Raw genomic sequence first — 27,318 nt, 5'->3', positions numbered from 1 at the left:
GGTTCCCATCTACGTTGCACATTGGCTATTAATAATGTTTAATTTTCAGAAGAACTTTAGAAACTTCACTAGACATATGCAGTAATTTCTTTTTAAATGGAATTTCAGTATTTTATAATATTCAAGAATTCATGCTAAAGTTCATACACCAAGCATAGATCTGGGACTGCCTTTCTCTCTAGCCCATTGTTCAGTAGCTGCCCAGCATAAAACAGGGTCATTTTCAAGTGAAGTTGTATGCTGTTTAGGATGACAGAGGTTGCTAGGTTCCCCTGGATAATTAAAGGGAAAGGTGGTGTTGACGTATCAGGAAAGTGTGACGCACTTGCAGCCAGTCTTGCCAGGCTGGTTCAAATACTCCCTTTCCTTCCTGCTATTTTCCCAGTCCCTTCTTGCTCTGTTATCCAGTCATCTTTTCTGGATGACCCTAGACCCTATTTCAAGCCTTGTGTCTTCTGGCTATTCGTGCCCCCTTCTCCATGTGTTTGTTTCCTTCCTCCTATCCATCCTACTTTTTCAAGGTCCACTTCTATTTCAGACACTTGTCAACGCAGACTTTTGTGGGAAACATAGTTTCAGTGAAGGGACAGTAGAGTGAGAAAGTTGTGGAATCATGTCTTGTTCCAGATAATTTGAACCTAATGTACAGTTTACCAGATGGCCAGAGTAGGTATCTCTCTTATTAAATAAAAATGTTTCTGAGTTAGAAGCAGCACAACAAATTAGACTTTTAAAAGCATAAGCAAAATAGTTTTAAAATACTTGGAATATTGAAATATTTTATAGCATCAGTTTGTACACCCCACTTTCTTTTCATAGCCTTTAGATTTATTTCATGAAACTCTAGCTACTATAGAGAGTATAGTTGAAAACTGTGTTTTAAATGGTAAAGTTTTTGACCACTGCATATAATGGTGGCATCAATAGCTTTTTATTTCTAGCATTTATATGATTCTTTTCTTATGGAAGAAAGACTTCTGAAATAGGGACCTGATATCAGCAAATGACAGATACATTTATTGCTTCAAAACATGTATCCTTTTCATGGGGTTTAAGGCTTAATTTCTATTAGGAGCTTTGATACAGCTCCTACAAAGGGAAATCAGTTGTTTGGATTTTTTTTTTCTTTTTACTCATTAACCAGTTGTCTTTTATAGACATAGTTTATAGGTACAATACAAGCACTTTTCCTTAGATAAGAAGCAACAGCAGCAGTGTAGATGTTGGAAATTATGACCGTTGGGAAAAAAAAAATCAATAAATCAATCATGTTCAGTACTGGTATTAAGCTCTTAAAAATCTGGTTTTTTCTTGATACAAATAAGTCATCCAGATTTGGTCTGTCATTACAAATTACATTACTCATTGAAAACTGATAAATAATCACAGAATAGTGGAGGTGGGAGGTCCAGGAAGGTACCTCTGGAGATCATCTAATCCAACCTCGCAGCTCATAGCAGGGCCAACTAGAGCAAGTTGCTCAGGAACGTGTCCAGCCAGGTTTTAACTGCTTCCAAGGATGGAGACTCCACAACCTGCCCGGACAAGCTGTTCCACTGTTTGGTCACCCCTAAAGTAAAACTGCTTGTTTTCTTATGTACCAATGCATGGGGTTATTCTTCTCCTCGTGCAGGACTTGGCATTTCCCTTTGCTGAAATTCATGAGATTCCTGTTGGCCCATTTCTCCCACTTGTTGATATTCCTCTGAGTGGTCACACAGCCATCTGGTATATCAGCTTGTCCTCCCAGTTCTGTACCAGAGATGGCTCTTTTGATAGTGGTGGTTTTGGTACCTATAGCTCAGGTATAGGAGCTGTTCATGTGGTGGACTGTGCTTTAAAAATGCAGTTTTTCAGCTAGTCGTAAGTCTGTTGCATTACGATGCAGATAGCTTTGACTGTTCAGAAGTGTAAGTCTTGGTCCATCTTATATTCCAGTTGATTAGCAGGTATGTATGTTACTGTAGGTGTTTTGTCTTTAGTCAGTAAGCTTGAATCATTTTAGATCAGATGCATAATGGATTAAGGCAAAAAGTGAGGCCAGCCACTAGGAAACCTGGCAGCGATTGCAGTGTGATTGTGCAAATTGCACAGCGTTTTCCCTGCTGTCTCCATTGCTGGTAATACAGGATGGCACGGAGTGTGGAAGGCTAGGTTATAGCAGTTTCAGGTGATGCTACTTAGCAGTGATTTCTGGCAAAGATGTTATACTGTAAGCTACAGTGGTATAGATGAAGTGATATAGTGGTATAGAAGTGCAACAAATTCAGCCACCTGTTCAATAGCCAGTAGCCTCTGGCAGAGGAGGATGGTGGACTGAGGGCAACAATATCTTAAACTACTGCAGCCAAATCTGCCAGCGTTCATCTCTGACGCGTAAGTCCCATCTTCTTGACAAGCATGTTGGCACTAGAATGATTAGGCTCATTTTATATCCACTTAGCTTAAATGCATTCCCTTAACACTTCTAGTGGTGCCGAGGTCTGTCTTACTAAAAAGCAGTGCAGCAGAAACACCAGGTTCCAAGCCTGACATCTTTATATGCTTCTTAGCTATTTATTTATTGTCTCAGTGTTGTTAAATCACTAAAAATGGCAGGTAAACTCCCCCCTCTTTCCAAAGAAAAAGAAGTGGAAATGCATCTGGGGGGGTTGCATAGTTTGGGTTATTGGTGTGACACTGGTGTAGTTGTCGGAGGGTAGGAACCTCTAGCAGAAGTCAGAGTGCTGGGGTTTGATGGTTATATCCAGCAAACACATTTTCAGAGTCTCTTTTGAATCCAGCTCTTTCATTAGATAAAGGCTCTAACAATAAAAAGGGTAATTTCATAGACTCCCCTGCATCAAGGAAAGATGTATTTTGCCACAGTAGTAATATATTTTTTTTCTAAGACTTGGTGATTATTCTGCAACCTTCTGAGACTTTCCTTCCCCCACATTGCTTACAAGCCTTATATTTAGACATCCTGCACAATAGCAGAGCTCTGCATATAGTGTTGCTCTTGTTATTGCACTGTGCTGTGTCATCACTGAACAAATTTTATCATCATAGTGAGATCCTTGGGCATCTTAAATTATTGAAGGAGTTTTTAATGGACAGTGTTACAAGTGCCGACACTTTATATGTGGTGAAAATGGAAAAGTATTTCAGTGGCTGGCTTAATTTTCCATTAAAGCTGGCAGCAGTGCTTCCAATTTTGTCTTTACTTAGAAGGGTAAAGGCTCCTTTATGAAGCTTTGGAGTATATAGGTACTTTGGAGTGCCTGTGGAGTATGAATGTGCTGTCAGGCAGAAGTATGATGTGTTAGTTACATAGACAAGTTTGAAAAGTTCAGTCACCTCTCCTCAGAAATAGACACCTTTATGTTGTTACATGCTGAAACTTTATCTACACGGGAAAGCTAGTTCACTGTAAGCTCTGTTTACTCTATGTAACTGTCCGGTATTAATGCACCATGTTATCAGTATTAATATGCATTAAACGTAAGATAGTTTATTCCATTGACAGTGGAGCAAACTCCACTAGATGCAGTTTAGACAAAGCTTTTCAAAAGGAATTAGTTCTTCAAAGGTTGAGCTCACACTTAGATGTGCTAACAGAGAGCCTGTCAGATAGTTAGCTTTGCAAATTCACACATTGTGCTTACTGCTGACTGCCTTCCCTGTGTAGACTATCTCAGAGTCCTTAGATTTTCTAGGTAGTCTTTGGAGAGTTTTGCCTTCTTTCTCAAAAGAATTTTATTTGCAATCCAAACATGCTGAGAAATTGAAATGCCCGTTTAGAGCACTACAATTTCTGTATCGGTGTCTTATAGTTGTCGCCATTTGTGAAGAAGTTACATAAGATGCCTTTGAAGTTCACAGAGCTCCCTTTAATCATAAGCACATGGTTATTGAATGTTTTGGTTTGTACTCTAACTGCTGTTTTCCATACTTGACTGTGTTTGCAGTTCTTCTAGTTGAAATGTTGTCTGGATTTTTCTGGTGTCAGAATTCTTGTTGGAATTTGTACCATCTCAGTATATTTTACTCCAAAATACTTTATTTGAGATTATACAGCAAATGTGGTGCTTTTGAGGATTACCTTTTTTGATGTTAAAAGTGATAAAAGCATGTTTATATCCTTCTTTCACTGCACCCACATAAATCAGTTAAATGCAAAAAAGCTGCATCTATTACTGTGATTGAGAGTTACTAGTTTCTGATGTACTGGGATTTGATGACTGATACCGATCATGGTGTAGCGGTCTGTAGGTATCTGTCACAAAGACAAATTTTGTGGAAGAGAGGGAAAAAACCTATAGGGAGCTTGTTTTGTCATCTTTCAAATCTTAAGTCTTGTAATGTTCATTTTCAAGTGAAGTTTCTACACCTATTACATTCATAAAAACGAAGAATTTTAACAGCTTTTCTTAGTTGTGACTGTGTTCTTGCTGATAGAGGTATAAAAATAACTTCAATGTGTGGTGTTAGGGCGAGGGCATTGCAAGTGCACATGAAAGAAATTGTTGTTGACTTAAAGTTCTTCCTTGAAGTTTAGCTGATCTCTGTCTTCAGAATTCGCTTATCAGAAATTTGCATGGAGCTTTCTCGGGAGAGTAACGGGAAGTGTGTTCCTCTAGTCAAATGCTGCATTTTCATTGTTCTAGTACGCTGTTTATCAAGCTCTTTATAGGAGAGATTGGCAGTTTGTGTTCAGTAGCAAAACGTTGAGCATTTTTTTCTACAAAAATCCTAAACATGCTTTTAATACAATTCTTTAGTGCTCATTGATAGAGGTAGTATTCCCAGTGATATGTAATTTCTAAAATAAAGGGAGGATAAATAAAGGTACTTTTCTGTCTTTATTCTACTTTAAAAACTGTGGCTTTGTTATAGCATAAGAAATTTAAAAACCTTTGTTGCGAGTGACGCAGAAGTGTCTCTAGGGGCTTTTCTAAGCAAGTGCAACCTCTGCTGCAGGAAGGTGCGAGGCTGCTCCTCCTGCGCTCCAGGCCAGCGAGTTTTAAGCACAGCCAGAACATATAGATCTTTGTCATGACCTGCATGTCAAGTTTATTTGTTGCTTGGCCAGATACTGCCATTGTGATTTCTTTAACTTACTCACTGGGATGATACCAAGTTCTGGTTTAAATTGTACGTAAATGTTTCTAACAGTATTCAGGGACCCTAATTAAGAAATATTGACCCTTTTAAAGGTACTTCTTAATGTGGTGATCATGTCTCTTGTCTTTTTCTGCAGTGTTTCACTTGGCTTCATATAGTCCTTATTTTTTCCCAGGCTCACGTCATCATCATTTTTCAGGAGAGGTCAGCTAATACTTTGCCCCATGTAGTTTGCGGACAGCTCAAAAAGTGTTAGATGTGCCTTTTACTTTCTTATTGAGCAGAGATTGAGAGCTCCCTCTTCAGCCTATCTGCACCTTAATTCCACAAGGCAGAGGACTTAGAAGCTGGATAATAAAGAAAGATAAGCAATGGGAAAAGTGGAGGAGGTACTTTTTTTTTTTTTTCCCCCCTAAGCAACTTGGAGGTCAAGGAACACTTTAGTCTGGGCTGGGACTACTTTTATGAAGTTTAGAGACAGGATCACTCCTAGGCAAACTATGCTTGCAGGAAAGTATCTGCATATGTTTTCTAATAATAATAAGAGATTCTGAGAAATTTTGTGTGACTGGCAACAAAGTAACAAAGGCAACATTTTTAGGGTAAGCCTGAAGTGTAAAGGTGGCCAGACAATTTCCGAGACGTGAAAATTCTGTTGTGCTCATTGTTACTGTCCCTGACCTGGGCTAGGGCAGGTTACCTGGAGGGAAAAGGTCCTGTCTATATGTTTTTTTCATACTAATAGAAATAATAACTTTATGTAATATAACCACTATATAATATATTAATAGAGGGGTTTTTTTCCTGCCATCCTTATATGTGTTACAGTTTACATGCATAAATTTCAGGACAAGGCCATCCCGGCCATATATTAACTAGCTGATTAGCTTTGTTTTAGAACATGTAGAGTTTGAAGGCGTGGATGCACGTGATGGCACAGGAGCAGAGCCTTGGGGAGAATATCCTTGTCATAGATACTGTGTGCATGATGGACATAGGGAAAAATGTCTAGAGAGGAGAATACTGAAATATATTCTGCTGAAAGCCCTGCTTATTTGCTAAATAAGTCAACCTTTATACATAGTGGGACAGAAGATGTTTATATACTAATATATCAGATACTATGAACTTCAGTATTGTATGTTAACCTTTATTTAACACAGTGTAAAGTAATGCAAAAAAAAAAGAATTGAAAGTACTTCCCATAGTACTGATTACATTTGGATGCTATCTCTGTAAGCGATATCTTGAGGTACAAAAGTGAATTTGTGATCAAAAGTGTTGATTTTTAGAATTACTGTAGAAATTGCAGGAAAGCTATCCACAATAGAAAACCTGAAAATAATTATTTGTTTTATTTTTTCTTAAAAAAAAACCACAAACAAAAACCCAAACACCTGTGCTACAATAGACTTCAGACACAGAGAGAGGGGAGTTGTCCTGTAGTATTAATTTTTATGTATTGGAGCTACACTGGATCAGGCCTTAAATGTATTAATATTTGCCAGTTGTTACATACATAACCTTATTTCATTTGATACGTTCAGAAAGATGTTCCGGCTTCATCTCTAATGTGGATAATTATATTCTGTTACCTTCTGGCATGTTCTTTTTGCTGTCTGACAATACGTACTCGATACAGTCTGTTGGCCTGTTGTCCTAATGGTATTCTCTAGGGGGAAAAAAAAAGACATTTTGGCAGGTAGGAACAGGTGGATGTAACTTGCTTTTTTGTAGCTGGAGCTCTAGATTAATAATTTTTATTTTTATCCTTATTATTCTGCATTTGTCTCTGTTTACTATATGCTTACTTCAAAACCAGAGTGTTTATGTTACTTGTAAGTCACACCAAAATTCCTCAGAAGTCTGTTTGTTAAACAATCTTTTTTTCAAATGCTTACAGTTTTAAAAAAAAAAAAAAAGTCTGGTCTAAGAGAAGCCTTTTTTTACATCTTTTAGACCCTACGGGTTTATTTGTGCTTACAGCAGAAAAGATCTGAAATTATTAGCAGTTTGGGATTAAGTAATGCACAAGAGTTGATTCACAACGTAACTATAATTGACCTACTACGGGATAGTGAACTGCAGTATAATGAAGTTCCTCATCTCACGGGAGGGGTTTTATCAGGAAGCAACGTGGTAATACTAACCACCAAAAACTGACTTGTTTGTTAATGTTGCTAGGATTTTGCTTGTTGTGTAAGAACAAATGAACATCAGAGATGGAAGTTCAGTGTTTTTTAAGGTAAAAGCAATTATTAGAAAAGGGGTTCAGAAATCATGCATTACAATAAAATAAAAATAGAAGTAGTCAGGCAAAAATAAATACTGGGAGATTGTAATTTTGCTTTATGTAAACAAGTGTTGTCTTAATAAAAGCTGCTCAAGTGAAGCCCTTAGGTGAAAGGAGATGCTTTGTATCGTAAAATGCAAAACATGCCAGATAGAAAACTCCATTTGATTCTTTTTTTATTATATGTGAATAGGTTGTCTGATCTGTAGGAACAGACTTGGTAAATGTTTTGTTTTGCCAAAGACTAAATTGAGTGCTTAAGTAGGGCAAGATCATTGCAGAGGCTGAAAAGTTTCTTTATATCCATTTCCCTGGATGAGGATGTTGGGGAAATTTAACAGAGACCTATTCTGTTCATGGGGTGAAATGAGGTTGTTTAGGAGGCCAAGAAGGGGTCAAACAGAAGGTGCTGACATAGCAATTGATACTTCTACAAGGAGCTTCCCTTGAAGGGCTAGACAATGTTCATTAAAAAGCTACAAGGAATTTAAAAAAGCCGTAGCTGAGCTATTGACTCAAATATACAAATCTCGTTAAGATGCTGTTCTGGAGAACGGTAAGGTAACAAATGTGCTCATCTTGTTAAACTGCAGTTGGAGTGTACGAATGAAAGCGAACTGAGGAGGTGGTTCTGGGAAGTGTGTGATTTGGTTAGTCTACGCTACCAATAAAACTGATTGCAACAGTAGATTTTAAGGTGGTTGTAAAACAACTAAATTATTATGTTTGGTAGAGTAAACTGTCTACATAGTGAGCTAAATTTCTATTTGCCTCAGAGCAAAATAAAACATAAAAGAGTGCACAATTAGATTAGTTATCCTTCCTTAGATTCCTAGAGAAAATATCCTGTTGAGAAGAGGTCATTTAAAAAAAAAAAAAAAAAAAAAAAAGGTAATTTTGAGCATAAGTGAAAACCGTGTGATTAAAAGAAGCAAACATGCTAGGAATAACTGCTCTGAGTTTTTTATTAGAAAAGCCGATTGTTAATATGAAGGGAGAAAAAAGAAGAGTGTGCTGCTTTGTCTAGTTATGTATCAGGTCTCCTTAAGAAGACTGTTATCAAAAGCTCTTTTCTGTACTCTTAGAAATGTAAGTATCTTTTAGCTGTGAGCAATCCTTCTGAAAGAAGAATTAATGAAACATTATCACAAGACTTGAGATTTAACACTCGAGCTGTTTATTTCTACTGAAGTGAAACCAGCTGATCTCTAGCACTGTGTTTCAACTGGTGCATCTAATTACCATCCTGGAGGAGTGATGTTAAAAATCCAGTATCCATCTCCATTAAGAGGGTCCATCACTTGACCTTTCTAAAACCGACATGAGGTCAAGTCCTTCCTTTAAGCAGTGCAGAGAAGTTCCTGAGTTGACTTGTTTTGTTTCTCAGAAATAAGAAATTGGTTAGTTATTATTTTTTAAATCATTCTTTATCAAAGCTTGTTCACAGCCTTGAAAGAACAGGCAAAGCTCCAAACAAAACTTTTGTTTGATAATAACTTAGAGAAGTACATGCAAGAGGTCCTCCAAACAATTCTAAAGAGCCAGCTGGATAACTAGGCAACTTCATATCAGCTGAGAGTTGCTGTTGTCATTTTTATGGTAATATGTGGAAAGACTGATTTGAAAACTCTTAAGGCATTTCTGAACTTGAAAGCTTTACCAGTTTGGCTTAATTGGGGAGGGTAAATGAGAGGTGTAGGCTTGATGGAAATGCATATTACAAGGGACTAACATATGCCTTTTTATGGTTCTTTTTGCTTGGTGTGCAAAGAGGAAGAGTAGAGAGCAATCCATTGAGAAAGGGAAGTCACAGGAGATCAGGAGAGATTAGCTGCCTCTCAAGGGACCTTGTAAAATGATAAAAGCGTAGGACGGCAAACAGAAGATGGTCTGCGCTAAACAGTCTGGAAAAGGGTCTGATTAATGGCCTGTACACATGTACACAAGCATGGGAAGTAAGCTTCATGAGGAGGAGTGGGAAAAGCAATGCAAAGGCTAAAGTGGACAGACATCTTGTTGCTCCATGGGTTCTGTGTTGAAGTCTGGGGCAGAAGCAAACTTGGGCTGATCCTTCTGAAGGTGCTGCTCCCTGGCAATTAAACCTGCTTTGTGAAGTCAATTAGTGAATCACTGGTTTGGGAACTCTGCAATCGAGGGGCAAAGAGCCTAAATCTATTTGAGGGGAAGTACTTTGTGGAGAAAGGAGCTGGATTAAGTTTGTGTTTTGTTCTTAAAAGCAAAAACAACAAAAGCAATTCTTGTTTTATTGGGAGGTTTCTTTGTAAGCAAAGGACTTTTTTGCCTTGAAGGCAAAATTGTTCAATTGCACATTACTTCTGGCAAGTCAGCTTCACCATAGCAAAAATTTTAAGAATAAAATTTTAAATACTGTGATTTCACAAGCTAAACCCTGTGTAGAGTGAGACATTCCATTTTCTTTCAAAAGGCAAATACAGAAATCTGCAGATGGGAAGCACAGTTACCTGGGAGTAAAAAAAAACACAGGAAAGATTTATACTTTAGGGGGAAGGCAAGTGTATGAAAAAGTTTGCTACCACTTATTATAATGCTTTTCTTAAGTCATTAATGTGATTCTGCTTGTCTTACAGCCTAAGAACAAGGTGATTAGCAAATGAAATGGAAAGATGTAAAAGTCATTAAGAAAAAAAAGGATCACTACTTCTTGCATAGCATATAATTAACCTATGAAATTCACTGCCAACCTATACTATTGAGGTCAAAACAAAAACAGAATTCAAAAAGTTATTAGAAATACATTTGCATAATGAGAAAATCCACAGTTCTATTGTAGGATTTTCTGTAGGTTTAAAAAGAAAGATCTCCGTGAGTATTGCCAGCTAGTACCTGGCTGTGAAAGGCTGAGGTAGAGAATTGCATGAGAAACAGGTTGTATAATTATCTGGTATTACTTGCATTTAAGCATAACTTAAGCTTGACTTAACTTTATATTCCACTTTGAGAGCTCATCTCTTTCTCTACTGGCTATAGAAGGAGCTCGAGGAGGTGAGCCTCACAGAGCCCAAGTTAGGCATTGTGAGTAACTGCCTCCTTCCCAGGGTCAAGGGCATTGGCAACCATTTTTCTATGTTTTTGTAATAACTTGCAGTATGAAAGCAATTAATTGTATCCACTAATTGTTAAGAAAGGCTGGATATTTCTGTTTTGAATCAGGACTAGGTCAAGTGTAAGTACTATGCATCCCAATGCTTCAACTGATTCCTTCTGCAGGCACGCTTTAAAAAATATTTTGTTCATTCGTCTTTGTAGATTAATTAATTCTGATAGATTTGAGATGGAGTATCACATAAATCCACAGTTCCGTACATTCACGTTAAATGTAATTTTTATTTGGGGAAGAGAGGGTATTAATTTTGTTCTTCAGAATAACTATAATCTCTTGAGCGTTAAAACCTTGTTAATTCTCATGCAGCTAATAGTCAAATAATAGTTCACTTAAAACAGAATGACTTCACAACAAAAATAACTGCTTAGATGCAAATGATTGTAACTTGTTCTGTTTTGGCCTGTAAAGTGTACCTAAAGTCCAAATGTATAGATAACTGGAAATTGTTCAGGAACTTTTCATTATTCTCAAAAAGACACAATCTCCCAATTAAAAACAAAAATGGCAAATGTTATTAAAAGTACTGAAGAGTTCTAGAAAACTCAGAAATGAAATTTGGAAGGGAAAACTGTAGCCAAGAGTGAAAAAGAAGAAACACAAAAACCACCAATGCTTAATGACTGCACAGAGCTATTAGAATAGTCAATAGAGGCAAGAGAGTTCAGTAAATATTTTTGTTCTGTGCTTGGGAAAAAAGCAGATACGGTGTTCACATCACAGGGTGTACGGTAACACACTCTGTTTTCACAGTAATCAAGGAGAAGGTTAAACAGTAGTTATACTTAAATTTGTCATTTTTAAGTCAGAGGCCCAAATAACACATCCATGAGCTCTGAAAGAGTAGGCCAGAGAATTGTTGTTTATTGTTCATACAGATTTATTTTTATAGTTCTTGGAAAACAGAAAAAGTTCCAGAGGACTTGAAAAGTACTATGAAACTACTTTCTGAGAAATAAATGTAATCCTCTCAGTCTGACATCAGGCTTGAACAAAAAAATAAAATTATTGAGGTGTTTCATTTAATAAATGTAAAGGATAGTAATTAATGATAATGAATCCTGGTTCTTGGAAAATAAGTTTTATCATATTATCTTTAATATTCTTGATGTAGTTAAGAGTTTGTGTAATAAAATAGAGCTAAATCAATACAGCTGTGTAACACAGTTGGCTTTACACTTACATGATATCTTTTTTTTTTTAGTCAACTAGGATGACGCAAAGTCAATACAGTACCTATGAAGTGTATAGCAACTGCCTGATAAGTTTCATGTAATTGTAAATGTTTCAGTGTTGTTGCCTTGGGATTAGATTTTGGTCTTGTTTTATTTAGTGTTTGATAGTGACGTAGGGCACTGACAGGGGAATCTCTAAGGCTAGAGCAGCTGAAGTCCATCTTCCCATGGGGCAGGGACATCCCAGCAGCATAACAAGCTACTGGGTTCTCCATGCAGTGAGGATAGTAAGCTCGAGGGAAGAAGCGTGGTAGACAGATAAAAACATCATCTCAGGCTAAGCCTTCAGTCTCCATTTGTCAAGAAATCCCTAGATAACATTAAATTATTTGTGCTAATATTTGCTAAAAGCGCAGACTGGGGAGTGAGTGCTATATAATGAAGTGGACAGGTGACTGTTACGAAGCAAACTGGGTCACACCTCTGCTTCTGGTTAACTGTGTTTCGGTACAGCCGTCGGGGAAGTTGTTCTCAAAGACTGAAGGCTGTAAACTGTTTTTAGGAGGTGTGGGAATGTATCCTAGAATGCAGTAAAATGGAAAAAAAAAAATGGATGTTTTAATGAATCTGGTGATGGATTATTCAAGAGATCCCTTAGTTACATGAAATCTAGGCACCTTTTTCATCCGTAGTGGTTGGTGTCACTCATAAGCATGGCAGTCTGAGTTTGGTCCTCAGGGTAAAGCAGTTGTGCAAGTTGTTGCTTTTACCCACCGAGCAAATTGCAGTGGATTGAGAGCTGCAGCTTTGGCTCAGGACAATGCTGCACATCAGTGTGCACCTCTGTCCTTACCTTTCTGAGGCTGTCAGCTGCTCCTGCCTTCTCTTCCCACTCTGCGGGAGTGAAGGGTGTTCTCCTGCCTGCGTAGTCTATGAAAAGCCAGTTCACTCTGGAAAGTTAATTTAAATGAATGAAGCCTATCCTTCTCTTCAGTCCTCCATCACGGCGTTGTATGGCTGGGCATCCAGGTTTTTTTCGGGGCTTAAATCAGGCTTGTTTTTTCTTGAGCATTGCATCTGTTGCCTCTCTCAGCCAGTATGAAATCCTCTCACAAAAAACACGCTCTTGAAACAGAGATGAGTGAGATTTTCCTCACAGTTGCTGTGGTCGAAAAGGGTCTTTCGCTTTCCTTACACTGGCATGGCTTGTTCTTTATTTCCAGAGCTGAAGAGGCCAGCAGTGGATACTCTCACTGCTTCGTTTCAGTGCTGGTGGCAAATCTTTTTAGTACTTCTGTGGTATTTTTTATAATTTCTGTTGCTCTGTTTTGCACTCTATCAATTACAGTGTTATTCTTTAACAGCTCTCTTATATTGTTATTAATAGTAAGTTATTCTGTTTCATGGACAAAAAAAGATGATAGAGTGAAACTGGTCTGTTAAAGACAACTTTAAATATTCTGCCCATCTGTTTCCTGTGCCAGTTGAATTACGAGCGTTTTCCTATCTGAGCTTTGCTTTTCTTTGGCCCCTTTCCTCTCTTGAAATTTCCACACAGGGTTTTAGTAACTTAATAGGAAACTGTGGCATGCGTTTGGTAGTATCAGCTTCAAGTGCTGGGTTTATGCGGTATCTCTGTTCACCTGGTCTTTTCCTCTGGACTGTCTGCTTTCTTCTGTATCTCCTTTGCCTTTTAAGACCTGTAATTTCTCTAAGTGTACAGGAGTTTCTCCTTTCTCTATTGTCCCCCTTCCCTGAAGACCCCACGTACCCTGCCTTTACTGAGCTTTTACTGGGGTGATTATGTTGTTGTGACTACAGTAGCTTAAGTCATGCTAGTTCTGAGCAATGTCCCTTTTTCTTCAGGTTCAGTCTTTCTCATCTTCCTTGCCTCAGAAATTGCCTGAGAACTGTTTATCAATTCAAACTGAATTTTGTCATAGTTCTCTCTGATTTTTTAATACTATGCATTTGCTTTTTTTGGTTTTATTTTTCAGTTTGGTAAGGCAAAGATTAGTAACTTTTAACACCTGCTATTCAGCTTATAGTTTGACTTTGTATAGATGGTCTGAATCTCAGATTTATGCAACCATGGTCAATAAATTTCTTTGGGTGACAGGGATTTTATATTGCTGTGGGGTTTTTCTGTGTTTTGTTTTTGTGTGGGGGCAATAGGGTCTTTGCAAGAACTACATCAGACATTAATCATTGGTCAGTGAGGTTTTTGCCAAGTTGGGTGATGCCTAATCAAAGCTTCCACATTGCTCTTTCAGTTTCTTTGAAGTTGCAATCTATTCTGGTGTTAGACTTACCTAGCACAAGGAATAAGCTGTGTTTGATATTTTGACAGATGTGCTTTGGGTACAGTTAAATATGCCTCTGTCTGTATTGCTCTGATCTTCTGTCAGAGGAGAGCAATGTATGAGTTAGAAAGCTGGTGTAAGTTCTGAACCGAGTGACTGACTTGTTTGTCGTGGTGAGCACCAGTTTGTCAGGATGCTCGTCTTTGCTGCAGCCTGGAGTAGGTGAGATGTTTACTCATTTTCTTTAAATTATTGGTCATAACAGTCAGTCTGATCTGATCTCAAGCCCCAAGTCCATCTTACTCATGGTTTGTAGTGGCTTGATTTGAAGCAGTGCTCTCACATGCCAGCATCCAGCTCTATGATGTTTCTCAGTGCCAGTATCACGGTTTCTGTGTTTTAGAGACAAGCTCCATTGCTAGGAGTTTCATCTAATGTAATTCAGATGTACTTTCTGCTGAAGAGTGTTGTTATCAGAACAACTTTTTTGTGACTGATGAGTTTTGTGAAGATACATGACTAAATTACGCGTTAGAAATACCCCATTTTGTGGGGTGTTGAGAGGTGGTAGCAACAGCTACTGAATCAAGTGAGGTTGGAAGAAGGATTTGAATAGCATTTAGTTTGAAGAATTTTGAAGTAGTTGAGTCATTTTTAACAAACAAAAATTTAAGGGATGGTTTTAATAACTTTCCTGGTGATAGTGACTGGAAATTGAATATAGACGAAGCTCAGAATGCAGATTTTTCGAGTCATTCATTATAGGAAAAGTTAACACACATATTTTGGGTTATCCTTATCTGGAAATTTCCAGAGAAAGGCTGCAAATACAACAAGCGAGGTTTTCACTCAAGTACACATATGGGTGTTAAGACAACACCTCACTCAGGGTAGGTCCTTTCCTCTGTTGCTCAAACAAATGGATTATGCCCCAGTGGCTCCTTCTGGCTTCAAAATGGGTAAATTAGAGAGGGGTCGGTGGTTGTTCAGTTTAGTGTCTTTAGTGTAGTTGTAGTTGGTTTTTGTGACTCAGCAGTTTTTTGGCTGAGGCATTGTCATTTTCTGACTTTGTGCTCTGCCACAGTGTTATGCACAGCATTACCAGGCAGCGTTACCTCAGCTGCTATGAACTGATCATCCACCAGCCACTGGCAACCTCATAAGGTTCTTCTCTATTTCTACTTGAAACCTGCTTTCTCTATTAAATTTTGTTAAATGAGTAGTACTTGCTTTTATTGAAAATGTCTGTATTTTTAACTAATAGTGGTGATGTTGCAGATGTAGCAGGCAAAGTGGGAATTATTTTGAATATTATCAAATTATATACTGAGAATTTTGGATTAAAATATATGAGCTTTATTTCCATCTGGAATGTCTGTTTCTCCTTATACGTTGTCATTTTGCAGAAGATATGACACTAATATGTATTTTATTTTATTTGTCAAGTATTGACAGAGGCAGCTCTTCTTTCCTTTTAGGAATCTGGGTAAAAATGGCTTATCTAACAGTAGTATTCTACTGGATAAATGCCCACCTCCACGACCACCGCCTCCACCTTACCCTCCCTTGCCGAAGGACAAGCTGAATCCACCTACACCTAGTATTTATGTAAGTAAATCTAATGGTAGAATTACATTGCTGACTGTCTTTTGTAATTATTTGGATATCTGAATTACATCTTGTATTTTAAATATGCACTATTCACAGCTGAATTCTAATTACAGTGCTCTCCCAACTAGTGTATAAGTGAGAAAAATGCTAACCTTAAAGAAAGTTTTGAGACTTAGTTTGACTCTTAAAGTACTTGTGAATTAAGAATTTCAGTAAACAAGCAAAAAACAGCTTCAGAATTTTTTGTTTATTTTTTAATACTCAAAATATTGGCAGAATAAGCAAAACAGTTCATTAGATACAATGTACAATATTTCAAATATGTATGTACATTTTTTGCAAGTGACAGTTTAGGTATAAATGAGCAAGTAATTAAACTAAACTCTCCTAATAGTGCTTCAAAATACAGTAAAGAAAAAAATCAGTGAAAGTTGAGATGATGTTAAGAACAATATGTCATTAGGAAAAGGCAGGTTTTAGTTGCATAGTATTTTTTTAATGCAACCATTAAAACTTCTATTCTGAAAATAAAGTTTTATAATAGCTTTAGAAGAGTTTGAGCTAACTTCCTTAGTAATAGAAGAATAAATTAGAGGATGTCCACTTCCTTGATAACAGAAGAATAAATTAGAGTATGTCCATATAGCTGGTGTGAAAACCTCAAGTTAGCTTTGCTCAGCCCAGCTTGGGGACCAGAAGCAGTTGGCACTTTGGTGTGATACTATACAAGCAGTCTGCCTGAGAGCTAGATTAAGTTGGAAGCAATACTGCTTCCAACTGTTCTCCAGGTGTTGCATCTGAATTAATCTACCTTGTTAAAAGTCTGTCACAGCTTTAAGTCAAGTCTGTACAAAGCTGGTAAATCACCACGTTGCAGCACACTGTGTAGATGTGCCACCGTGGGTCCCAGTATTTGAGAACTCAGTATTGTGTTTTGTGTATTGAAAGAGATGTCTTCATCATTTTAAAAGATTCACAAGAATTTAAAAAAGAAAGAAAACAAGAAAAAAAAAAAACACAAAAGATGGGGGAGACTATAGCATAAAATTGAGGTCATAGTAAGTGCACAAAAGCACAAGAAATCAACCTTTCTGGTTAACATGAGATATACTGAGAGAGTAGTCTTTTTAATTATACTGTTTCTTGTATACATTATCTGTAGAATTAGCTTTTTGACTTCTGTAAAGAAAGTTAGTATATTATCTTGCTCTTCTGAGAATTCTGTAGGTTTAGAGAATGTACAAGGCTACTGTCAGATAAAGAAAGAAACTGCAGGAAACCTGAATTGCAAAAGCTGAAGCAACCTGGGAATAATTCATGCCAAGAAATAAATTGCAGTAACAAATTAATTTCAGGAGTGAACCTAGCTTTTAACATGAAAAGGGTTGTATTATGTAGCTGTTCATTCCCCACAGTGGAGGGAAGTGGAGAACATTCCTGTCTTCTTTCTGTTGTTTCTTTTTTTTTTAAGTATTCTTTCTTATTTTACAAATAAGGAGTTTGAGTTCATGTGACATCTAATATTTCATTATAATTTTACAGTTGGAAAATAAACGAGATGCTTTCTTTCCACCTTTACATCAATTTTGTACAAATCCAAACAACCCTGTTACTGTAATACGTGGCCTTGCTGGAGCGCTTAAATTAGGTAAGTTTACTTTCTATTTTTTTTTTTCACTTTGGAAAAAAATGTGTGTGTTTTTTAAAAAGAAGTATCTCAGTTCTTAAAAGTGGATGTTTATTTCTATAATACTGTATTACTTGTATATTCCAAGTAATTAAGGTAATGTGTAATTTCTCAGTGCTACTATTTCTAAACTTGATCATCTCCAAAAAGAAAACCCCCAAAATCCAGCAGATTTTGTTGAGCACAGAGAGGAGCTGGGCTGTTGATGTGGATGCTTACGGATAGACTTTTTTCCTATGAAAACTATGGCTACATGTCTTTGTGTTTAGATTTAATGATCTATAATCTGACTATGTACAGTATTTTGAACTCTGTAGATAGAAAAATTATCATTGCTGGTAGGAAATGTCTTGTATGATGGAAGTATATTCATAAAAATGTAGTCTGAAAAATACTTGATTGATAATAGATCGAAATATTGTTTGCAGATTTGTTTACAAAAGTCATGTAAAATGTTTCTTGGAATATAGTCTGTACAGTAGCTGCCCATTTTTTTCTAATCTTCTACTGTTGTGTGCAGAAAAACTTTTTGAGTGTTAATGATGAGTGTTAATTTTTAACCTACAGGTGGGCTGTGTTATGAAGGTTAAGGGGGGAAAAATGCTTCAGTTTAAATCTAGATAAGTTTAAGTATTAATATCTTCTTTTCTTGAAACTTTTTATTGTATTTTAACTGTCATTTATGAATTTTATTCCTATTTATTAGATCTAGGACTCTTCTCTACTAAGACATTGGTAGAAGCAAATAATGAACACATAGTAGAAGTGAGGACACAACTACTGCAGCCAGCAGATGAAAACTGGGACCCCACTGGAACAAAGAAAATCTGGCGTTGTGAAAGCAGTAGATCTCATACAACAATTGCTAAATATGCACAGTACCAGGCCTCCTCATTCCAGGAGTCTTTAAGGGTAAGTCCATTGTTACTATTTAAGATATAATTTACAAACTGTATACTAATTCTGGAATCAGTTAGTAATAAAATAAAAGGAAGCTGTTAAGGAAAATGAGGCATTTCTATTAGTATGAAAAGCACAGGTAAATTTACAAAATCTGTTTTGAATAGAGGGTCAAATAGTATGCAGGATGTTCCTCCCAAATGCTTAATGTAAAACCAGCTATTACATACTTCAAAAGCTTGTTAGCTTAAGCTTTCGTATAATAATGTCAAAACTCATATTAAAATATTTAGAACTTAAGATGCTTTTTTTTAACTTGTATTGCGTCTGGTTTCAAATACTTGTTGAAATCAAATGTCTTTGTTCTTCATAGTATCTTGAATTAATTTGGATGTGGCTTATTAGAAGTTTACACTCATACCTGTCTTTCAGCGCAACAGTTTAAAATATTGAAATAACTTTTTTTCCCCAGAAGAGTGACTGATGCTTTCTGTATTTGTTATTGTTGGGTTCCAAACATAACAGTTTCTATTTAGTTTAGAAGTTATTAGACATATATACGAAGTGAATGTTTAAAATGTTATTTTATTACTATTACTTTCTAATGTTTTTGCTGAAGCAGTGATCACATCCTTGGGATTAGCTGTGGGCACTCCTAGTTGTTACTTAGGGAAAACACCAACATGGGGAATTGACTGTTGCAGTTTTCACTGCCATTACACAGAAACAACAATGGTTTCAGTAAGAAAGGAAAGAGAAATTCTAAACCTTGTGTGTTAGAAGAAAGGATTAGAAACAAAGAAATTAATTGATAGTTGAAGAAAAGAGAAAGAGATGTAGTCACAAGGTTTTGAGCAAGACTGATACAGGATGAGGAAAAGAAACAGGAATGCCGTTGGGAAGTGGGGAGCACTGAAGTCATCAAGAGCTTGGGACATAAATGGGATTTTCTTCCTCTGCAGTGGCGATAAATTTAAGTAGGATATCAACTGAAGTTTTCTGGTGCCCCTTGAACTGTTGCATCAGCACTGTATTCTTGTACATCGGACATTATATATAAAATGTTCCAGTGAAGTACGTGTTCAATAACATACGTAATTGATCACATACCAGCTTGTCAGCAGGAAAGCCTCAGCTGTGGTTTTGCACCAAAGAAGTGAACTGCAGGATTTTCTGATTATTTTTTCTCTGTTACAAATAGGTGGTAAAAATGTAATATATAAAATAATTTTAAGAATTATGATTTTCATTTTTCCCTTGGAAATCAAAAAGACGTTGTAGGTGTACGTGTCCTTTACGTAACAACGCTATGACCTGTCCTTAGGTGACTTTTAACAGTGTTCAAATGAAAGCCTTGTTTCTTCTTTCTACAGACACGGTTGTCTTGGCTTGCCCTAAGTGATCTTTTTTTTTTTTTTATTCCTCTAACACCTATTGCATTGCTTTTCTAACATGTCTTGCAGTATTTGATAAATCCATCATCACTAGGTTCCTTTTTGTTTCTCTTTGTCCTTCATTCAAAGGATGAATAAGACTTGCTCAGGTACATAGGGCACTTTGAGATTTAACAACAATCCTATTCAAAGCCAGTGATCTTTGGATAGCCTCCAGGCAGTTCCTTCCTCCTTTTTGTGTGTTCTTTTTCCTTCTCTGTCCATATGCTTGCCAAAAAAGAAGTCTTTAGAATAGGGTTTTGAGCCGACTCGGCTAAAAAGATCAAATTACATCATTTAATACTGGTTAGAATTTTTCCACTAGTCATGGCCCTAGCTGCTGCAGTGCTAAAATAGCATTTGACTATGAAAAATTGAAAAGATTTTATGTAATGGATTTTATAAAATTAATTTTATAAATATTAGTCATCCTAGTTTCATATCAGGAGACCTGCTTGACTTTGGAGGAAGGTAAGTGTTCTAGTTTAAACGGTTCACCTGCATAATGAAGCAAACAAACATACTCATTTGCAACTGTAATGTAGGCTAGCAGAAATGTTGACAGTGTATAGACATTTTCTGTTGTCCTGGTTTGAGTTTCACTGCATTTGTAGTCATGAAGAATTTTTTATAATGGCTTTTGACTAATAACTTTTTTATTTTTTTAACAGTAATATTCACATAAAATCTCAGATACAGATATTTTAAAGGTTGTACCAACATCTTGAAACAAATGTACTAATGTCTGACAACATGTTATCACTTTATACCTATATATTTTATATATATTCTTACTTTTATGCTTACTTTCATATATATATATATATATATATAAAAAACATTGCCACAATTGCATTTTATAGGAGGAAAATGAGAAGAAGAGTCACCACAAGGACCACTCAGATAATGAATCCACATCTTCTGATAAGTAAGTGTGGTATAACTGTGATAATTCAGTAGTTGGTTTTATGTGATTTTTTGCATCATTCCCATTTTCACATTGATCTATTATATTTTTTATATTTGCAGCTCTGGGAGGAGGAGAAGAGGACCTTTTAAAACAATCAAGTTTGGGACCAACATTGACCTGTCAGATGACAAAAAGTAAGTTGATTACAGTTCCTCCTGCTCACAGTGGTATTCTACAGTATGATACTCCTTCCAGAAAACCAGTGCGTTCTTAGATACCAGTCAGTCTGATGATAAACCCAATTCCAGTTGCATACCCCATTTCCACAATTAAATTGTTATCTTTGGTCTTCTAACTGTTGCTAAGAGTCCTTCTCACCCTAAATCTCTTTCAAGCTTTTCTTTCCAGGTTCTTTATTTTTCCAGAAATGAACTTAAACATCCATCAGAAACTGTTCTTTCTAGTCCTGCTTCTAATACATTCCCTTTGTTTCATGCTGAGGCTTTAAATTGTTTGCTTACAACTTTAATTACTTCTGAAAATACCAAGTTTTCAGTCTTTGCACAGAAATAAGATTAAAGGTTTTCTTCTTTTCTGTTTGTCTGGATTTTTGTTGCTTGGGTTTTGTTTCCTTTTGTTCCTACTGTCATCCTTTCCATTTCCACTTTTTCATAGCTCTTGCTTCTCTGTCCAGGAAGAGGGTGCAAATAAAGACCAGACCAATGCTTACCTGGGAATAAGCCATGATACCTCTGCCAAAAAAAAAAAAAAAAAAAAAAAAAAAAAAGAATAAATTGTGTATTCTTTAGACTACATATCTTTCTGTCAGTGGAGGAAGGTAGCTCAGAAGAACATCAGAAAGTAATAGAAATACTCTGAAAGCATATTTTTTTGTCCAGTAATAATTTTTTATTTGGTTCAATGTCTAGTTAGTATGTATTTCCATAAAAGATCCAGCACATCTATGCCATCGGTCCCTCCAGCTGCAGTACAAAAATTCTGATCTACTTCAGTCATTAGAGCAGAAGAAAAGGTTGTGGTGTTTGAAACTGGGGAATAAGGCCTGCTTAAGATGCTGAGGTCTTTTGTGATATAGTCACTGAAAGATCAATGTGTGTACATGTGTATGTGATGAGAGATTGTTATAAAATTTTAAATATTGATGCTGGGGTTTTTTCTGAAGAAAATTCCATCTGTAGATACAAAATCGTTGCTAAATAAACTAGCACACAGAGCAAACCATTGGGAGAGAAACTTTTAAGTTAACCTAAGCATAACTAATCTGAGGCTCATAGGGAACTGGATTTTGGTATTTTAAGTAGTTCTTGTATGATTCCAGGTAGATGCCTAATCTTCTGATCTACAGTCTGAGCCTTTACTACAAAACTATCCTTTCCTTCAAGTAGCCTGTCAGATTTGTGATTGTATTTGGAAATATTTTAAAATTAAAAGAGTAACACAGATACTTGTGTGGCATTACAGAGCTCTACACTTCTGGAATTTTTGTGTTTGAAGATCTATGTTTTTCTTAATGCAAGTATTCAGTTCCGTAGCACATGCATGTAGTTAGCTTCATTCTTGGTCACAGCAATTGTGTGCACAGGCGAGGGTATCCTTAGACAGTCTTCTTGACATAGGTTGTAGCATCGTATCGTTTGGCTCTTGAGAGCATGGTTAATAGTTTCTGACTGGCTTAGAGTGTGAGGAGAGTAGAGCTCTGTTTTCACTTGGAAAAGATGTACACCGAGGTGTAAATTGCAAGCAGAATTTTCTGGCAGTGTAGCAGCAGACTGGCTAACTGCAAGGGTGAATCTGGTCACCCTGGCTTTTAGCTCACCCTTAAATGAAATTGTCGTTTAGATTATTGTAACTGTCAAGTAAGGGTATTGCATTGTCTCAATGTCCCTCTTAAGAGATGCTAAGTTATATAGAATTAGGTTGTCTGTTTTTTATCTGATATGCTAACAATTTTTGAAAATGTTTAGATTTCTCAAACTCTTCTAAGAGTTTTAGGGATTCACAGTTTGTCCATTTGCTATTTTGCTGCAGGTGGAAGTTGCAACTCCATGAACTGACAAAACTTCCTGCTTTTGTACGTGTGGTATCAGCAGGAAATCTTCTAAGCCATGTTGGTCATACCATCCTGGGCATGAACACAGTGCAGTTGTACATGAAGGTTCCAGGAAGCAGAACACCAGGTGAGTATAATCTCTTTGCATGAAAAAAAAAATCAGGTTCTGCTGTTGTGGTATTGTTTTAACTGCATTGCAGATTTTCGATATCTTACAGCATGCCTAAACATGATAAAATTGTACCTGTTCAGTATTTTTTTTAATTTCTTGTTTAACTGAAGTCTGGGTGTACGAAGTAATAAATTACCTTATAGTGGAAGTTTCTGTTTTTCTGCAGTGCTAGGTAATTACCATACTAACCTCTTGCATGCAATACTGTATTCTTTAAGGGGAAAAAGAGGATAGGTTTATATACTTGGACAGTATTTGTATTTCACGTACCTTGAAAGTTTTTATAGGCTTTCAGAGTAGGTCTCATGCAATCATAGAAATAAGGTTACTTTTACTTTTTGGATTCTTTATTGTCTGAGGATAGGACTCAACCCTCCATAATGAATGGTGCTGTGTTAGGGCACTGGACTGAGACTTGAGGGATCTGGACTAAATTTCAGGGTCTGTTTTTTCTGAAGTACAACTTTAGATAATTCCATTAGGGATTACGGCTCAGTTTTCCAGCTGTCAAAAGAAGATCAAATACTGACATTTCTACATTGATTTTGAAAGCTCTTTGGGACAGATTTTCTTACTACTTGTCTATTCAGTGCCTGAAGTCATGGAGTTTTGCTCCTGACTGGGACTGTCAAGAGCTATCATAAACCACAAAATCTAAGCTTTAACATCTTGAAGCATTTATTTCTACAAAAAGAGAAGGGAACTGCTGAAATATTGGTCAGATTCACAAGATTGGTAGTTCCAGCTTTTCATTTTCCATAAACTAATGAAAGCAGAATTCTCTTGTCACCGCTAAATTAATTGCATTTCTTAACACTGTGAAGCACCTAAATAGTGTTTGTAAATATCATATACAAATATGTACAAATACTTAAACTATGATGTAGGGTTTTTTAGTAATTGTAACTTTGCATTTTCATAGCATTATTTTATAGATCAGCCTTACATAAAGTTTGTTTATTTTTCTCTAAATTTCAGGTCATCAAGAAAATAACAACTTCTGTTCAGTAAATATAAATATTGGTCCAGGTGACTGTGAATGGTTTGTTGTCCCTGAAAGCTATTGGGGTGTCATGAATGACTTCTGTGAAAAGTAAGCTGGGCGTGCTGTTTTTCTCTATTTTTATCAAGTTCTCTGTGACTTTATCAGACCTAAGGGGTAAATTACTGAGGGTGTTGTAAGAGGACATTGTTTTATGGATTTTCCATGTAGTCAGAGATGTCTTTTAAAGTAAGTCAAAATGCAAAATCTAGACTTTATGCAAAATACAATATTTGTACAATGTACAGAAACTTGGATTGCCTGTGACAGCTTTGCTCTCAAAAATTAACGTTAGGTCCATTATTTGTTTTTTCGAACACAGGAATGAAGGAAATAAAAGAAGTGAGAGATTGGTAGTAGCAAATGCTCATCTAGGTTCAGGATTCCAATTTATACTACATTAAGGGGGATCAGAAGTTTAGTATAAGCATAGACTGTCTGCTACCAATGTGTATTATGTGGCATCAATCCAGTTTTTGTAGCAGTAACATTTCCACATCAGAAAATCTATCATAGTCCTTGCTGTTTATCTCTGCACTCTATCGTGCATATTAAAGCTGAACTCTACTGTTACCAAATGGTGATACTTCCATAATGGCTTCTAGGGCTATTGCAGTGGAGTGATGGGACAGAGTTGAGGGTGAAGGACTTGCGGTTTTGTTTTGTTTTTTTTAGGAGTGATGGAGTAAAGTATTTTCCTGGTGATGTATGCTGTTAATCTTCATTATGATTAATGTACATGTTGTACACAAGCAAGTACAGAGTCATTGGTATTTTGGCATGGTTTCTTGCTGCATCTAGAGGGAGAGCTTAGTTTACTCAGACCCCAGGAGGTGTCATGGCATGCTTTGCATATGCTTAACATGTTTGTAGCTTGCTGGAAAAGGTGAGGTACACTGACCGTTGGGGAAATACTCAGCCAGCTCTAAGACTGGGGTTTCTGTGTTGTGCCTTGTGTTGAGTGGATGCTTTAAAAACAAACAAAAAACACACACATGCACGTGCCCCCACCGCCCTGAACGCAAAAAAAAAAAAGATGAAGAGCAATTCTGTCCCCTAATTGTGCTAGTATTCAAGCAGTAGCCTCTGAAGGTCATCTTACAGGAGAATTTTTTTTCTTATCTTGCCCAGTTAAAACTGGACTAAGCTCTTGACTTTTCTTCATAACTTTTCCAGAGCTCTGCAAATTCTTCTCAGTGTCACTGTACTCTGTATTTTCTGCATATCTGACAACTGTTATTTCATCCACCTTTACAAAGATTAGCCATCTCAAAATTGCAATTCCACTGATGTAATTGCAGTGTCGCTGATAATGATATGCCTTTTACCCCCATGACACTGTCCTGAGGGTGACAGAGAAACTAAGGCCTTGGTAACCTCATAAAATGTCTAGAGTGTCTGATAGAGTTGTCTTTGAAAACTGAATTGCGAATATTCTCTCATGGTGTGGTATAAAAACAGCATAAAATTGGGATAAGGATGGGAGAGAAGTATATATTTTGCATAACCATAGTGGAAGAGCTCATGCTTAGGAAATCCATATGGAGATGTTTTTTCATGCTTCTCAGGATGGTTGACATTTCTTGGCTGAATATAGCATAGACCTGTGGATCACAGTTGAGATGGTGCCAACAGGTTGCTTGTTGTGTGGACAAGCTTCACGTGCGTACACTGACAGTACGAGTACATGGTTGGCATTGTTCAAAACAGAAAGAATTCTTAAGAGCTGGTACGGTCTGTATATAAAATCAGTCACTGATTAAAAAAGCAACATTTGGCACCAGTGACACGCTAGATCTCACCAATGATTTCTCTGCTTTAGCATTAAGAAAATACTGGGAAATTTAAAGGAAAATAGAACATAACTGGAAGCTATAAACTGCCTTCACATGGGCAGCCAGATGGTTAAGTGTTTTAATGTATTGCAGGATGTGAAATGTGGAATTAGGATCAGGAATTTTATAGATGATACTTTCCTTTTGACTAGTCCTCCTGGGTCACTGATTAGATGCAGAAAACATGTATTGTGATCAGTTTTTACAAGTAATTTCATTGAAGTGTCAACCACTAATACGTCTGCTGATAAATGCTGAAGACTTTATTTTTCCTATTGTTTCAGGAATAATATGAATTTCCTAATGGGATCTTGGTGGCCAAACTTGGAAGATTTGTATGAAGCCAATGTCCCAGTTTATAGGTTTATTCAAAGACCAGGGGATTTGGTGTGGATAAATGCTGGCACTGTTCATTGGGTTCAGGCTATCGGTTGGTGCAACAACATTGCGTGGAACGTTGGCCCTCTTACAGGTATGGTTGAATAGTGCTAGTGCTGAACTACATGATTAGGTAATATTATACTACATATACCACAGAACCTGCCATTTCTTGCTAATTTACCATGCTTTACTAGATTAAAAAAATGAACGTACTGTGTTTTAAAACTTTGTGTTGAAGCTTTAAATGATTCCATTGGTACAAGGAAATGAAAACAGCAAGAATGCAGTCTTTGCACTCGTCTATTTAATGGATTTGTAAAAATTACAATTGTGTAGCAAACACTAGCAGAATAAAATGTTTAGATGAATTCATACACTCTGTCTTGTAGGCCATTTCTTAACTTTTTCTCTCATTTTTTCTACACAGCAGACTGCATTATAACTTACATATAGTTGAGGAGATGTCCAGTCTAACTTTTTCAGGACATCTGATACCTAATTGCTCTTCTGTGAAAGCATCAGGAAATGCAAACAGTTGTAAAATTTTGTTTATGAAGGAATGTCAGGTTTTTCAGACCTACTATTCTAGAAGTTTTTAGTTTTGAACTATGGTCTTGGAAGGTTTTTAGAAGTGAGAATGGAAGGAAATTTCACAGCTAAAATGAGATTCTGTCAAGCATTTGAACAGAATGTACTTCCAAAAACCTCCCTTTTTCTTAAATAGTTTAAGGTGTGTCTTTATTTCATTATGATGCAATAAATAGTATATCTCCAGGATTATATGATCAACTGATAACAGAGCTCACATGTTCAGTCACAGTAAATTTTGTAAAACCTTTTTTAAAAAAGGGCAGGGTGAGTAGGCTGCTTAGTGAAAAAGTCTGACTCATTGCAGCAAATCTCTCAAGGTGCAGTCTTCCTTTTCCAGACAAGTTATATACCACAGCACTGTAAAATTATCATAAAGAATGAATAGAGTGAGATGCAGACATTTAAAATTTAGGGGTTTTTTTAATTTGAAATATTTGAAAATGTATTAAAGAATCCTTTTTGAAATATTGCTCTCTCTTCGCCATAGAAATCAAAAGCTTGTTTAGTAACTTGTTTTCACAGATAGTTGTTGCTGCTGTGGTATTGTATGTTCTTTTAGCATCATAAACACACTTTAAAAATGACATTTTATAGAATTCAAGTGTAGTTGGAATGAATGGGTCATTGTGAATGAAGCTTAATCTAGCATTAAAAGTTATAAATTTT

The 27,318-nt window shown here is 36.5% G+C and overlaps 1 protein-coding gene across 17 annotated transcripts in view; it reads left to right on the top strand.

Annotated features, from left to right (window-relative positions):
- The window catches only part of KDM6A (lysine demethylase 6A), a 165,915-nt gene that overhangs the window by 128,512 nt on the left and 10,085 nt on the right, over positions 1-27,318 (top strand). For all 17 annotated transcript variants that reach the window (XR_011050315.1, XM_068425267.1, XM_068425261.1 and 14 more), the window contains 8 exons: positions 15,498-15,627; positions 17,173-17,278; positions 18,024-18,229; positions 20,514-20,578; positions 20,680-20,754; positions 22,610-22,758; positions 23,782-23,896; positions 25,965-26,152. Coding sequence is in view for 16 of the 17 variants with exons in the window: in XM_068425267.1 (XP_068281368.1) it covers positions 15,498-15,627; positions 17,173-17,278; positions 18,024-18,229; positions 20,514-20,578; positions 20,680-20,754; positions 22,610-22,758; positions 23,782-23,896; positions 25,965-26,152 (1,034 nt within the window). In the remaining variant the exon portion in view is untranslated. The remainder of the gene's footprint in view (positions 1-15,497; positions 15,628-17,172; positions 17,279-18,023; positions 18,230-20,513; positions 20,579-20,679; positions 20,755-22,609; positions 22,759-23,781; positions 23,897-25,964; positions 26,153-27,318) is intronic.

The sequence above is a fragment of the Nyctibius grandis genome, chromosome 2, assembly GCF_013368605.1.
Source record: "Nyctibius grandis isolate bNycGra1 chromosome 2, bNycGra1.pri, whole genome shotgun sequence".
Taxonomy (NCBI): Eukaryota; Metazoa; Chordata; class Aves; order Nyctibiiformes; family Nyctibiidae; genus Nyctibius; species Nyctibius grandis.
This window is presented reverse-complemented; position numbering and strand designations above follow the sequence as displayed.